Below are 15640 nucleotides of genomic sequence, written 5' to 3' on the forward strand. Positions count from 1 at the left end.
AAGAAGTGCCCTCTTCCATGCCCATCACCCACTTTCCCCTCTCCCCTACCCGCCATCAACCCTCAGTTTGTTCTCAGTCCTTAAGAGTCTCTAATGGTTTGCCCCCCTCCGTCTCTGTAACTTTTTTTCCCCTCTTCTCCTCCCCCATGGTCTTCTGTTAGATTTCATAGCTCATAATTTATTTAGCTTGGGAGAAACCTATGGGAAAATCCTAGCTGTTAGAGCCTATGCTGTAAACAAAAATTAAAGGAGAAAGTTAAATAAACCTAAAATTATTTCAGTAAAAACTAATCTATCCAGTATTGGAAATGTTTCTCACTAGCACATTCTCCAGGCAAGGAAACAAAATTAACACTAACAACAACAAAATTCTGGTATTGCTTATTAATAGCTATATTATCTTATCTAAGCTACTTAGTATTTATGGGTCTCAAATGGGGATAATAGCAACTGACTTAAAGTATAGCATGGCTGTTGCAAAACGCAAAGTAATTTAATTCATATGAATGAACCACACTGCAATAGCTAAAAAGCAGGTACTTTTAGAGAGATATTCAGACATAGGTTTAACATCCAGATTCCACCACTCATTAGCTACAACACTCTGTCTTGCTCACTTAAACTCTCCTAAGTAAAATGGACACAATAAACCACCTCCCAGGATTATTCTAAGGATAAATTAGATAATGCAAGTAAAAGGATTAGCATAACATCATATACAGTGTTCAAAGTGTTCAAAAATAAATAGTTTTTAGTAATTATTATGAAGACAAAGGATGCTTATGAAAGTACATTACATATTTCCTTTCAAAAGTGGGGTATAAATAACCTAATTTGACGTCTCTTGAAGGACTCAAAAGTATTATCATGAGTATAAATTAAGTGCAAAGAAATTCTTAAGGTCTGCAGAGATTTCTTACCCTTGTTTTAAAGAGTTCTAGAATGCTTTCCATTTAAGTTTTTCTATTTACTTTTAGAACTGCCTCCCTTGCTATCAGCTGTCAAGCCTTGATTCTGCCATTGTTCCAGTCTCTAGCTATTCCTTGACCATTACTTACTACTTCTAATCTTCTGAGGTTAAATACCAGATCACCAAACATGTTAAAGCAATAAGCATATAAAACATTCTTCTATGAATGAAAAATGTCTTGAGTCAAAGACGAAACCAAAAGAGAAAAAATATTTTGAGACAAAAGAAAATGGAAATATAATGTAACAAATTTATAGGATGCAGCAAAAGCAGTTTTAAGAGGAAAGTTTATAGTAATAAATGCCTATATTAAGAAAAAGGAAAGAGCTCAAATAAATAACCTCCTTTATCCCCCAGGTAACTAGAAAAAAAAGGAAAAACTAAGACCAAACTTAGCTGAAGGAAGGAAATAACAAGGATTAGAGTAAAAATAAATGAAATAGTGACTAAAAAGATGACAAAAGATCAATGAAACTAAATTATTTTTTTAAAGATAATCAAAATAGACAAACCATTAGCTATACTCACCAAGAAAAAAGAAGACAGTACTCAAATAAAATCAGAAATGAAAGAGAAGACATTAAAAGTGATACCACAGAAATACAAAGGGTCATTAGAGACTATATTAACAATTATACATCCACAAAATGGAAATGTAGAAGAAACAGGTAAGTCCCAGAAACATACAACCTACCAAGATTGAATCAGGATGAAACAGAAAAGCTGAGCAGACCAATTATTAATAATGAGATTAAATCATTAATCAAAAACCTCCCAACAAAGAAAAGCTCAGGACCTATGGCTTAAATGAAATCTACCAAACATTTAAAGAATACCAATTCCCCTCAAACTTTTCAAAAAACAAGAAGAAACATTTCCAAATTCATTTTATGAGACCAGTATTATCCTGACACCACAAGAGGACAAGGACACTATAGAAAAGAAAATTATAGTAAAAGGATCATACATCATGAACAAGTAGGATTACTCCAGGGACGAAAAGATGGTTCAACATCCACCTATCGATGTGAAACACCATAAATGCGAAACAAAATACAGGATAGAAATCATATGATCTCCCCAAAGACACAGAAAAACATTTGACAAAATTCAGCACCCACTCATGATAAAAACTCTCAACAAAATGGGTATAGAGGGAACATATTTCAACACGATAAAGGCCATATGACAAATGCATAGCAAATATCGCACTCAATGGTGAAAAGCTCAAAGTTTTTCCCCTAAGATCAGATACAACACAAGGTTGCCTGCTCTCACCACTTTTATCCAACATAGTACTAGAAGTCATAGAGCAATTAGGCAAGATAAAGAAATGAAAGGCATCCAAATTGGAAACAAAGAAGTAAAACTGCAGATTACATGATATTATATAAAGAAAACCCTGAAACTTAGAACTGATCAACAAATTCAGTGAAGTTGGAAGATATAAAATCAATATACAAAAATCTGTTACCTTTCTATATACTAATAACAAATAATCAGAAAGAGAAATTAAGAAAACAACCCCACTGGTGCCTGGATGACTCAATCAGTTAAGTATCTGACTCTTGATTTTGACTTGGGTCATGATCTCAGAGTTGTGAGATTAAGCCCCGTATCAGGCTCTGTGCTGGATGTGGAGCCTGCTTAAGATTCTCTCTCTTCCTCTTCCTTTGCCCCTACCCCTGCTCACATGTACACACACACACACACTCTTTCTCCAAAAAAAGAAAAAAAGAAAATGATCCCTTTCACAATTGCATCAAGAAGAATAAAATACCTAGTAATAAACTTAATCAATGAAGTTAAGACCTGTACAATGAAAACTGTAAAATTCTGATGAAAGAAATTGAAAACACTAATAAATAGAAAGATATTCCATGCTCATAAGTTGGAAGAAATTTGTTAAAATGTCCATACTATTCAAAGCAATCTACAGATTCAATGAAAGACCTATCAAAATTCCAAAGGCATTTTTCACAAAAATAGAACAATCTTAAAATTTGTATGGAACCACAAAAGACTCCAAACAGCCAAAGATCTTGGTAAATGACAAAGCTGGAGGCATCACACCTCCTGCATTTAAAGTATATTACAAAGCTATAAAAATCAAAACAGTATAATATTAACTTAGAAAGAAACACACAGATCAATGAAACAGTTCTGAGAGACCTCAGAAATAAACCCATGTATATATGGTCAATTAGTTTATGACAAAGGAGCCAAAAATGTAAAACAAGATAGTCTTGTCAATATGGCGTTGGGAAATTTGGACAGCTGACATGCAAAGGAATAAAACTGGACCCTTATCTTATACCATACACAAAACCAACTCAAAACAGATTAAAGCCTTGAACTAAAGACCTGAAACCATAAAACTCCTAGAATAAAACACAGGGGGTAAACTCCTTGACATCGTTCTTGGCAGTAATTTTTAAAATCTGAAATCAAAAGCTAGGCAACAAAATTAAAACAATGGGACTCCATCAAAGTTTAAGAAGTTTCTACACAGAAAGGAAAACCATCAACAAAGTGAAAAAACAACCTATGGAATAAGACAAAATATTTGCAAATCATATATCTGATAAGAGGTTATATCCAAAATATATAAAGAACTCATACAATTCAATAGCAAAGATAGATAGACGGACAGACAGACAGATGATAGATAGATCTCATTTTAAAATGAGTGGAGGATCTCCCTAGACATTTTTCCAAAAACATAAAATGGCAAACAGGTACACGCGAAGGTGATCAGCATCACTGGTCATCAGGGAAAATGCAAATCAAAACAACAATGAAATATCACATCACACCTTCTAGAATGACTACCATCAAAAAGACAAGAGACAAACAAGTGTTAGAAAGATGTGAAGGGAACCCCTGTACACTGTTGGTGGAAATGTAGACTGGTACAGCTACTATGGAACAGTATGGAGGCTCTGAAAAAATTAAAAATAAAACTACCATATGATCCAGCAATTCTACTTCTAGGTATATATCTGAAGGAAATAAAATCACTCTCAGGACGCCTGGGTGGTTCAGTCGGTTCACTGTCCAACTCTTGGTTTCGGCTCGGGTCACGATGTCTTGGTTTTGTGAGTTTGAGCCCTTCATTGGGCTCTGTGCTGACAGTGTGGAGCCTGCTCGGGATTCTCTCTCTCCCTCTCTCTGCCCCTCCTCCACTCATGCTGTCTCTGTCTCTCTCAAAAATAAATGAATAAACTTAAAAAAAAGTATCAGTCTCTCAAAGAGATATCAGCACCCCCATGTTCACTGTAGCAAGACATGGAAACAACCTGTGTCCATGGGCAGATGAATGAATAAAAATGTCACACACACACACACACACACACACACCAGAATATTTTTCAGTCATTAAAAAGAAGAAAATCTTGCTACTTGGTGACAACATGAATTGACCCTGACAGCATTATGCTAAGTAAAAAAATCAGTCAAAGACAGAAAGACAAATACCGTATGATCTCATTTATATGTGGAATCTAAAAAAGCCAAACTCCCAAAAACAGAACAGACTGGTGGTTGCCAGAGGCAAGAGGAGAAGGGTGGGGGAAATGAGTGAAGGTAGTCAAAAGGTACAACTTACAGTTATAAGATAAGTGAGTCCTGGGGATGGAATATACAGCATGGTGACTACAGTCAACAATGCTGTAGTTTATATTTGAAAGGTGCTGGAACAGTAGATCTTAAAAGTTCTCATCACAAGAAAAAATACATCTGTAACTATGTGAGGTGAAGGATGTTAACTAAAGTTGTTATGGTAACCATTTTGCAATCTGTACATATTATACATATGTCAAATCATTATGTTATACATCTTAAACTAATATACAATGTTATATGTCAATTATATCTCAATGAAACAAGAGGGAAATTTTTTAAATTAAAAAAACCTTTTTAATAATAAAAAAGTCTTTTAGTATAAGGACTTTAGGGTATTCCTTTTGGCTTATGAAAGTCCTTTGGGGGACCATTTCAAACTTACTTTTTGGTTTGTAGATACTTCCCGGATAATCAAGACAGTGTCTGATTCTAAAGACTACTAAGTTTTGAAAAATAAGTCATTAAAATTACATCATGGCTGTGAATACTTTATTAATTGCCTATTAAGAAATGGAACACACATTATTTTTTTTAATTCCAGTATGGTTAGTTTCCCGCCGCAAACTTACATTTCTCATTCTCTTGTGTGGTGCTCTACAGCCCTTCTTTCCTTTATTAGTTATACTTTCTAGTTGTTCTGCATGTATTTGACATGTCTTCTTAAGGTAGATACTAAAGAGCAGAAGCTATGATTTGTATCTTAAAATAGCATCCAGTATTGAATATTCAATATGTGCTTAATGCATTTTATATAGTCCTCCAAAACAAAATGGCTCTAAAAGGTAAACTCCTTCAAATAATGGCTCTATATTAGTAAACACTGACACTATAAAGGATTACTGTATTGCAGAAAATCTTAAAATGGAAAAAGAGGTGCTTTAAAAAACATTTCATAAAACAAATCAAATGTGAACCACTAGATAATGAAGATGTAAATTGGGTAAAATCCAAATGTACATTCTATGTTCTTTGGGGGGAGTATAAATGGTAAGCTGCATCTTACCCTGGATATTAAACTTTAATTTAGCATGTAGGACAAAATCTGAAAATTATCCTTGATAATTATATCTCATAGATTATCGTTCATAATCACTTACATTGCCTTTAACACTTGGTTTTGTACATAAAAGTCCATAAAGCATTATGTACACTGTAGTCTGCCAACCACTGAAATATACTGAAGGAAGTAAGAAATGCAAGGAAAGTTTCTATGTACAAGTATGGCCATTCAAAACATTATGCCTTTAAGATAATAATGATCAGAGTCCTAGTGGTGAGCTCTGGGGATAAGGGAAATATTCTTGTGTGCCTGCAGAATTTATTCCCTTTTCCTGACTGCTATATTAAGGCTCTAGGAATTTAATACACTTTAGTACCTTTATTTGTTACTCTAAAGATTAAACGGGATGGGAGAATCCTAGTTCTTAAACAGTACAAAAATTAAATAAAGCTCGGATATATCTCCAGTACGGACAATTTCACCGTGAAATTGAAATATAACTTTAAATATCACGTTGCCTACATCAAGGAATACAAACTGTTCCCAGGAATGCGTGTGACTGGGACTTGGGAAGTGGGGTTCATGGGACTGAGTGGTGTTCTCTAATCTCGTGGCAAATGGAGCAGTTTTGGTTTCATCACTCTTACTATTGGTCTTTTGAATAACATTTAGCTTAACATAATTCCACAGGAGTGTTCAGAAAGTATGAAAATCTCAAATGTGCATCATTTCAGAAAGTAACAAGTATGAACAATAGTTTTCCTGGACCGCTCGGTAAAATATTTTAGGCTTCGAGAAATCAGTAAGAATGCATAGACTCATCTAATAGCATATAGAGTATTTTTTTAATAGGTCATCAACAGTCAGCTCCACTGTGCCTCTACCTACTTGTTACATAGTCTAAGTAGTTTAGATTCAATGATCACAGAGAAGGGAGCCACAGCAACGTATTCACATCTTGAAGAGTCTTCTCAAAAACAACACTACCTGACTGAAAGAAAAGGCTAGAGGAAAGCAAATAAGGGTTACCTTTCTGTTTAATATGTAAAGGGCAAATATTTAGCTTCTGCATTTGTGATACAAACAGTAAGAAAGAGAAGCCGACATTTATTTAGCATCTGTTATTTGGTAGGCACTATTATAAAAAGATATCGTCATATCATTTTATATTATTTCAACCAGACTAAATATTACTAACTCCATTCAAAAATGAAGAAACTGAAGGGCAGAAAAGCTAAAAATAACTTGACTGGGATCCTATAATGCAGTGCTTCAGTGACAGAAGCAGGATAAGAATCTGTTTGGCTCAGCTGGTATTTGTTGTTATTTGTTAATACATAAGACATTTATTTGTTATTCTAAAGATTAAACAGGATGGGAGAATCCTAGTTCTTAAACACAGTACAAAAATTAAATAAAGCTCGGATGTATCTCCAGTACAGACAATTTCACCATGAAATTGAAATATAACTTTAAGTATCATGTTGCCTACATCAAGGAATACAAACTGTTCCCTGGAATGCACGTGACTGGGACTTGGGAAGTGGGGTTCACAGGACTGAGTGGCATTCTCTAATCTTGTGGCACTAAGTGCTGTGTTTACGTGCATTATTGTCTATGTATCGGTCTCCACAACAACCCTACCAGACAGAAACTATTATTATCTCTATTTTACAAATGAGGACACTGAGGTCATGCAGCTAGTAAATGGTAAAACTGGTATTCATAGATTCACCTGTTACGAGCATATACTTTTCAGTTTACATTGTGAGAGAGAGCACATGTGCATGCAAGTGAGCAGGGGAGGAGCAGAGAGAGAGAGGGAGGGAGAGAATCCCAAGCAGGCTCCACACTGTCAGTGCAGAGCCAGATCCGGGACTCACTCTCATAAACTGTCAGATCATGGCCTGAGCTGAAATCAGGAGTCTGACACTTAACCAAATGAGCCACCCAGACTCCCTGAGAGTATATACGCTTAACCAGCAAATCATCTTTGTGAAATTTTCTACAGTTTCTAGGTTAACAAGATAAACCTTTAAAAACAGAAATCTTAAGTCAACTCCTAATTACCTGTCGTAACAACAGGAATGCTTTGGATGATATCGACTGATACTCTCAAAAACCTTTGTGTTTGGTTTTATAGTAAGTTCCATATTCACATTTCAAGACTATGAATGGGATGCTCTGGGGGCCCAATAATAGTTCCAGAAAAATAACAAGGCCATCCTGAATAATATTAAAGCAAAGAATGGTCAGAAATAGAGCCAACTTCCTATTTTGGTTCTCTCCCCTACCTAAAACCTATTCTCAGTGAGAAACTTCATCTCTTATATTTAAATAAAGCACCAAGCTCAACCGAACCATTTCCTTTGCTCCCTACCCCTTACCTTTTCTTGCTAAGTCAAAAGAAATAATAACATGTTTTGGCCTTAAAAATGTGCAAATCTACAAGAGATCCAAAAAACTGTATCAATACAGGACTTTGTGATCTATTCTGCTTAATGATGTTGATTAAATCATCAGAAGATCTGCTGCAGATGACATACTGTAACCAACCCCCACAAAAATTTGAGTGGGCTCTAAGGGAACATAAGGTAAACAAATGAATATAGCGACTAGCAACTAAATGGCAGGGGGCATATTCTTAACTTTAAGTGTTAAATGTTATCACAGAGCAATCACACAACATCATTAGCTTTCTCCTATGTGGTCCAAAGTCACACAATAGATACTAGGGTGAAACAATTATAATAAAATATGCTAGATGTCAAATAGTGAAAAAAGAAAAGAACTGTGAAATAGATCCTATATTATAACAGAAAATACGATAGATAATAAATTATAAAACTGAGTTCAGAAAGAATGGGGTATCACAGTAAGGGAGATTTTGACAATTGCTTTGAAATTTTACTACTGTATTCAAACATAAGAGCTCAGAGCCCCTTGTTAAGGAATAAGGACACATCACATCTTTGCCTGATATTTTTAGGGATTTGGGCTTTTAAAATGTAAAAATTTTGTATTTTTTCCTCTGCTTCCTATTCATAATTTAAAATATAAGGAAAACTTTACTGTAACATTTTCTCCCTTTTTCAAGACAAGCTTGGCCACAGAATAAAATAAGACTTATGTAGCTCACCTACCTTATACCCAAAATAAGACTAGCTTCTCGCCTACTCATTTTCTGTTCAAATCCTCCTTTATAGTAGGATGAAAGGCTCTGTACAGGAAAGAAAGAGCATGAAATAATTAGTTGCATGTATGAGGTGGCAGGACCTCAAACCTATCATAGCTGCAATAAGAGTAATGCATTTTACTACAAGGCAACCTGAAACTGTAGGGGGGGGCACTAAACAAGGATCCTTTACAAGAAACTATGACCAAGACGAACTTAAAAAACATTAACAATTTTTTCACATTCAAATACATTAATTTTTCTACACTAAGATATAACAGAATCAAAGCAATCAACAGAAGCAAAGGCTCGAACTCTTCCTAAGCTCTGCAATAATTTTCTCATTGGGTAACCTTGACAAGTCATTTAATATTGATATGACACACATCTTTTTTACCCACTGGACTGGCTGATAGAGAAGGAAGAGGAAGAGGAGGAACTGACAAAGTGGGGAGGACGTCAGAATAGCAGACAGCAAGGCCAAGAGAGAGCACAAAACTGGACTGAAAGGTCACTGAAAGGTGGCTGGAAATGCATGAGCAAGGAAGACCATGGTATCAGAGAGGCAACTAGGGGCCAGATTGTGGGGGGCCCTGTAAGTAGCAGCAATCTTTAGGATTCTATTCTCAATGGTAGGAGAAACCAGGGCACTGGAGTCATGTCATTTGGCTTTTGTTTGAAAGGATTACTCTAAATACCATGTGAAGAATAGGAAGAAAGGTGCAGGAGAGAATCAGGAGACCAGTTAAGAGGAGATAACAATAACCTAGGCAAGAGATGATGGTGGTATGGGCCAACGTGGTAATAGAGGAGGTAGTTTGAAACTGGTCACATTCTAGATGTATTCTGAAAGGAAAACTAATAATTTGCTTGGCAGATTACAGAAGGGATATGAAAAAGGGATTAAAGATGATGCAGTAAACACTGCTATACACGTGCAGCTTCCCCTTCAGACGTGAAGGACTTACTTCGTGGACGTTGGGGCTGTTGCTGGCACACAGCACTCAGCTGTCAGACTCGTTAGAGGAGTTGCCTTGGCTAAAGAAAGTCAAGCTCAGGCCCCCTTCCCAGGGCAGTTTTCTATTTAATGACTGGTTGATATGGGAGTATAAACATGGTAGTTCATTGAGTTCAGTCCTTAAACTTCCTATCTATGTTCACTTATCGAGTGACATCATTCAGTCTTGTGGCTCCTTGCCCCAACCTGGGACAACCACAATGAGCTACCCGTGCTTCAGAGCTCACTATGGGGTTGGCTGAGGCCTACTGCAGCCTAAATTGTCCTTCTGTCCTTCCTTCTCTTCCCTTCTGGAGCTGTTGATCCTAAAAGCACTCCCTGATGAACTACCAGCTTGCTAATTTCTGTCTGTCTGCTTTGTCTCAGTTCCAGGGAACTTAAACTGCAAATGACTTTAAGGTTTCTGGCCTAAATTGCCAAACTGCCACTAAATGACTTAGAGAGGGAGCAGTTGTTTATTGAGGGTAATAGGTATCAGGAGACTGGTTTTGGATATATTGAGTTTGAAATGTCTGTTAAATATCTAAATGGAAAAGTCTGACCTGGAGATAACATTTAGGAGTCACGAGTATATATAGACAGAATGTAAAGCCATGAGACTGAATGAGATCACCTAAGGAGTAAGAGTAGGTAAGACGTCCAAACAGCGAGCCCTAGAGATTGCAGGTTTTAGGGGCACACAAATGGAGAGCAATCCGTAAGCAGACTGAGTAGGACCGGCAGTAAGGCTGAAGGAAAAGCAGCCCAAAGTAAGGAAGGGAAAAAGTTTCAAACACTTCTGTAGGTCAAATCAGATGTGAGCTGAGAACTGACTGCTAGATTTATCAAAGAGGTCAAAGTCTTTGACAAGAGTCGCAGGGAGTAGGAGTGAGAGTCTGATGAGACTGGGTTTGAGAGAGAACAGGAGAGAAGGAATGGGAGACAGCTCTTTAGGAGCTCGTAACAAAGCAACAGGATGCACGAACTCAACTTTAGAAGGAAAACAAAAAATGCATCGATGACTGTACTGTATACATGTTTCTAAAACATGAAACTCTACTTTTGTAAGGAAAGATAAATAAGTGTATGTTTACATAAAACAAACTCTGAAAGTATATATACACTAAAATGTTACTTCTGGTTGGTGACGTTATGAATATTTTTTTTTCTTCTTTATTTCCTAAGTTTTCAACAATGAACACAGACTATTCGTATAATTTTTTTAAAAAGGAGGACTAAATAAAAGACCAAGAAAACAAACTTAAAAATGAGTCCCAGGGAGCCAGATCTGGTCATTTATATAAGCTGCTCTCTTTGAACAGCTTCATATAAATTTCCACCTGGGAATAATTCCCTGGCAATTAATTCATTTTACAAACACTTCAGCACCTATTACATGCCAGCAACATTTCAAAAGAGACAGGTCAAGTTCCATCCTTATCACATAGATGCTAATGTATCAATGCACCAGTGCCGTGAGGGATATGACGTACTATTTCAAGTTTCAAGTAATTTACAATCTAGAAAGAAAACTAAAAATACCCATCTCTAAGTTGTAAGGGGAGCAAAAGAACCAAATTATGGAAGTACACATAGTAACCTGGACAAATTATACACACACATGCACGTGGAGATTATATAAAGAACGAGGGGACTTCACAGAGGAGTAACAGCCAGTTTTAAGTTTTCTCTCAACAGATCAAAATTTTTACTAGATATGTACCTTACTCCCTGACATTTCTGTAAGTATTTATTTACCTTAGGGAACTCCAAAATCTCAGCATAATAAACATGATAAACTGATGTTTCATAAAGTGTCACCCCATGAGTCAGAAACTCATTAGCCCTAACAGCAGGTATTGTATCAGAGCAATTGATTTACTTTCTGGTTTGCCCAGGTAGAAAAGGAGACACAGAAAAAACTACTTAATTTTTTTTAAAATTCTTTGTAATGTTTATTTATTTTTGAGAGAAACAGAGACACAGCAGAGTGAGTCAGGGAGAGGCAGAGAGAGACAGAATTCGGATTCCACAGAATCCGAAGCAGGCTCCAGGCTCTGAGCTGTCAGCACAGAGCCTGACACAGAGCTCGAACCCATGGACCGTGAGATCAGGACCTCAGCTGATGTTGGATGCTTAACCGACTGAGCCACCCAGGTGCCCTAGAAAAAGCTACTTAAAATATAGCATCTAGATGAGACTCATACCCTAAAACACTGACCTTCTTATGAATAAGTTAATCTCTGCATATCTATAAGGAACAGTTTAACTATACAAAAACTCCATCAAATAGAGTAAATGGTTATATTTTTCTAACAGAATTTCCAAGAATAGAAACAGGATGCCACGACTTTTATGCTGCCATTTGAAATATACCCTGCACGTTACAAATTATTATTTTGTGTTATTCTACCATAAATTATATACATAAACAACATACCTCAAAATCATTTTCGTTCTGAAATTAGCATTAAATGCCATGGTGTCACATATTATCAAAGGAGATATGAAATGAACCAAGTTCAACAAAACTTCGTTAATTGGCTCAGCCAAGAGCTTAAAATACAAAAGCCCTCCACACAACCAAAGAACTATATCATTCCACAATCTTAAGAAGAAATAAATTTACCATAAACTATAATCTCCTATTATTTACAATAATCTATTTCGTTTATAGAGCCACAGAGGTACGATTTTAATTTGTGTTGTTTCCATGAAATTCACTTAACCATAAAACAAAAGAAGTCCAATTTTTAAAAACTATATTCAAATAAAGGGACATTTTCACAAATAGAAAAATAAAAGCCTCAGGGCGCCTGAGTGGCTAAGTCGGTTAGATGTCCAACTTGGGCTCAAGTCATGATCGCACAGTCCGTGAGTTCGAGCCCCGCATCAGGCTCTGTGCTGACAGCTCGGAGCCCGGAGCCTGCTTTGGATTCTGTGTCTCCCTCTCTCTCTGCCCCTCCCCTGCTCATGCTCTGTCTCTCTCTGTCTCAAAAATAAATAAAAACATTTTAAAAAATTAAAAAGAAAAAGAAAAGCCTCAGAAGAAGATGAGTGACTTGCGTTTCTTCCCCAGGAAAAAAATTAGGGGTAAACACTGACTGAGTTTATAACAGATACTAACATATGAAAGGTCAAGCAAAAAAACTACTGGTTCAAAACAGAAGATTGAATTAAAAAAGGTCTTTTGCTTCCTAAAGTGCCTCTGAAATAAGAAGAGAGATATTTTTAAACAGAAAAGTCCATATGAGGCCTAGAAAACAAGAAATGAGACAAAGAGAAAACCAGAAAGCTGAAAACAGGTAAGATTACAATTAAAGACACAAAAACATCACTGCAGCTTCAAACACCAGAGGAAAGTGGAAAAGCCTTCCCAGGAAATAAGGAAAACACTAACTTTAGAGTCAACAAATATAATAATGACATCAGGATAATTACTTAAACCAGAACAGCAGAGATGACCATTTCTAACTCCATTAACACAGAGCATAAGGGGCCCACCACCTGCCATTTTTGCCCTCTGGCTAAGAAAAACAACTACTAGCCTGAGATGTATCTCATTGTGGGTGGTAGGTCCCAACAGAAGCAAAGGAGAGTACTAGCAGATCACACTACAGAACCCAGGAGGCCAGTGAGGGGGACAGTTATGCCAAGGAATGAAATATACTCAGTGCTTAATCTTTCCTCAACCTCTCTCTGGAGGTCTCAAGCCTGCCTCTGGGTTCCTTGCTTTGGAAAACATGCCTGTTGACATAAACCATCTTTGTATTCACAGCCCACTATCAACACTCTTGTTCAATTAAAGTGAATGTACAGGGGCGACCTGGGTGGCTCAGTCCATTAAAGTGTACAACTTTGGCTCAGGTCATGATCTCATGGTCTGTGAGTCCGAGCCCCAGGTCAGGCTCTGTGCTGACAGCTCAGAGCCTGGAGCCTGCTTCAGATTCTATGTCTCCCTCTCTCTCTGCCCCTCCCCTGCTTGTGCTCTGCCTCTCAAAAATAAATAAACATTAAAAAAAATTTTTTTAATAAAGTGAGTTTACCAAACTGTTATACTATTATAACATTTATATTATTCAACTCAGTCCTCACAAACATACACCAATAACCAAGGACTGTCAGACATTTGAACAAATCCAATACCACGGGGGGCAACAAAACAGAGGAAAGATGAACAAGTAACAACTGGCTTTTGGAGGAAGGAGGTAAATCAGAAAGCAGAAGAGGACTTGACAATTTTCAAATTAGTATCTTATATCCATAAAAGAGTAAATTGCTATGAAAAGAGATATTAAATATTACTGAAGTAAAACATTTAGTGATGGATTACATAACAGACTAGCCATTGCTAAAACCCAATCTGGTGATCTGGAAGATAAGCTATGGAAATACTGTGGAATGTAAAACAAAAAGATAAGAAGATGAAAAATAAGAAAGAAACTGTTCAGTGACATAAAGGATAGCCTCAGAGGTCCAATGTGTCTCTAGTAAGAGTTCCAGCAACAGAAAAGAGAGAAAATGTAAAAGAAAAAATAATTAAAGAAAAAGTATAGGAGAATCTTCTAGAATAAAAGATAGGGAGTTTTCACTTAAATTTCACTGAGAATACCTGTGAAATTTCAGAACATCAGTAATAAAGAAAAAAAAAAAAAAACCAAAACTTCCAGAGTTAAAAAACAAATAAAAATTGCCAAAAAACTAAAAACCTAAAACACAAACAACGAAAGAAAACCGAAACAGGCTGCTTACAAAGGAGTAAGAATAAGAACACAAGAAATTCCGGCTGAGAGTCTCAGTTACCAGAAAATGTGGCTGAGAGTATACAGGAAAGCATGTATGTGGGCACTGAGGTTCAGTCTGAGCAGAGATTTTTTTTTAAGTAATCTACACTCAATATGGGGTTCAGACTCATGAGCCTAGAGTTGCAGGCTCCACTGACTGAGCCAGCCAGGTGGCCCCTGAGCAGAAACTTCTGTTCTTCCCTCACACTGGCTCACCAGATTTCCAAGGAGCCAGCAGCTGGTGACTAACAATGAGAGAAAAGAAACAAACCGTTTAGTAGAGAAGAACTTAAAACATTTACCATCCATGCATTCCATATGAAAAAATTACTCCAGGTAGTATTCAAGAAAAATGGGGGGAAAAAAAGGTATGAAAATACAAAGATGAGATTTAAGGACAAAGTGATGTTAAATAAAGTACAGAGAAAACAAACTTCAAGAAGAAATTTAAAAAGAACCCATAGAGGGGCGCCTGGGTGGCTCAGTTGGTTAAGCACCTGACTTTGGTTCAGGTGATCATCTAGCAGTTCCTGTGTTTGAGCCTCACGGGGATGGGGGGGAAGGGGGGGTGGGGCGGCTCTGTGCTGACAGCTCAGAGCCTGGAGCCTGCTTCAGATTCTGTCTCTCTCTCACTGCCCTTCCCCCGCTCACACTGTGTCTCTGTCTCAAAAATAAACATTAAAAAAATTTTTTTTTCATTTTTTTAAATTTACTTTTGAGACAGAGAGAGAGCATGAGCAGGGGAGGGGCAAAGAGAGAGGGAGACATAGAATCCTAAGCAGGCTCCAGGTTCTGAGCTGTCAGCACAGAGCCCGAGGCAGGGCTCTAACTCACGGAGTGTGAGATCATGACCTGAGCGGAAGTCGGATGCTTAACCGACTGAGCCACCCAGGCTCCCTTAAAAAAAATTTTTTTTTAAAAACATAGAAACTTGAACCTTGAATGCTTTCCAGGTTCTCTTGAGCGACAGATTTAGTGGCACACAGTTACAAATTCCTATTTTTTTAACAACCCTATTTGGTTTAATAATGAATCATATTAATAACATCAAAACATTGTAAATGCTGTGTTTTATGAAGTTTGACTTTTT

The 15640-nt window shown here is 36.8% G+C and overlaps 1 protein-coding gene across 1 annotated transcript in view; it reads right to left on the bottom strand.

Moving 5' to 3' along the window:
* The window catches only part of DNAJC15 (DnaJ heat shock protein family (Hsp40) member C15), a 70464-nt gene that overhangs the window by 18041 nt on the left and 36783 nt on the right, over positions 1-15640 (bottom strand). Inside the window, exon 4 of the mRNA XM_003980414.6 lies at positions 8738-8814. Coding sequence (XP_003980463.1) covers positions 8738-8814 — 77 coding nt within the window. The remainder of the gene's footprint in view (positions 1-8737; positions 8815-15640) is intronic.

Source organism: Felis catus, chromosome A1 (assembly GCF_018350175.1).
Source record: "Felis catus isolate Fca126 chromosome A1, F.catus_Fca126_mat1.0, whole genome shotgun sequence".
Taxonomy (NCBI): domain Eukaryota; kingdom Metazoa; phylum Chordata; class Mammalia; order Carnivora; family Felidae; genus Felis; species Felis catus.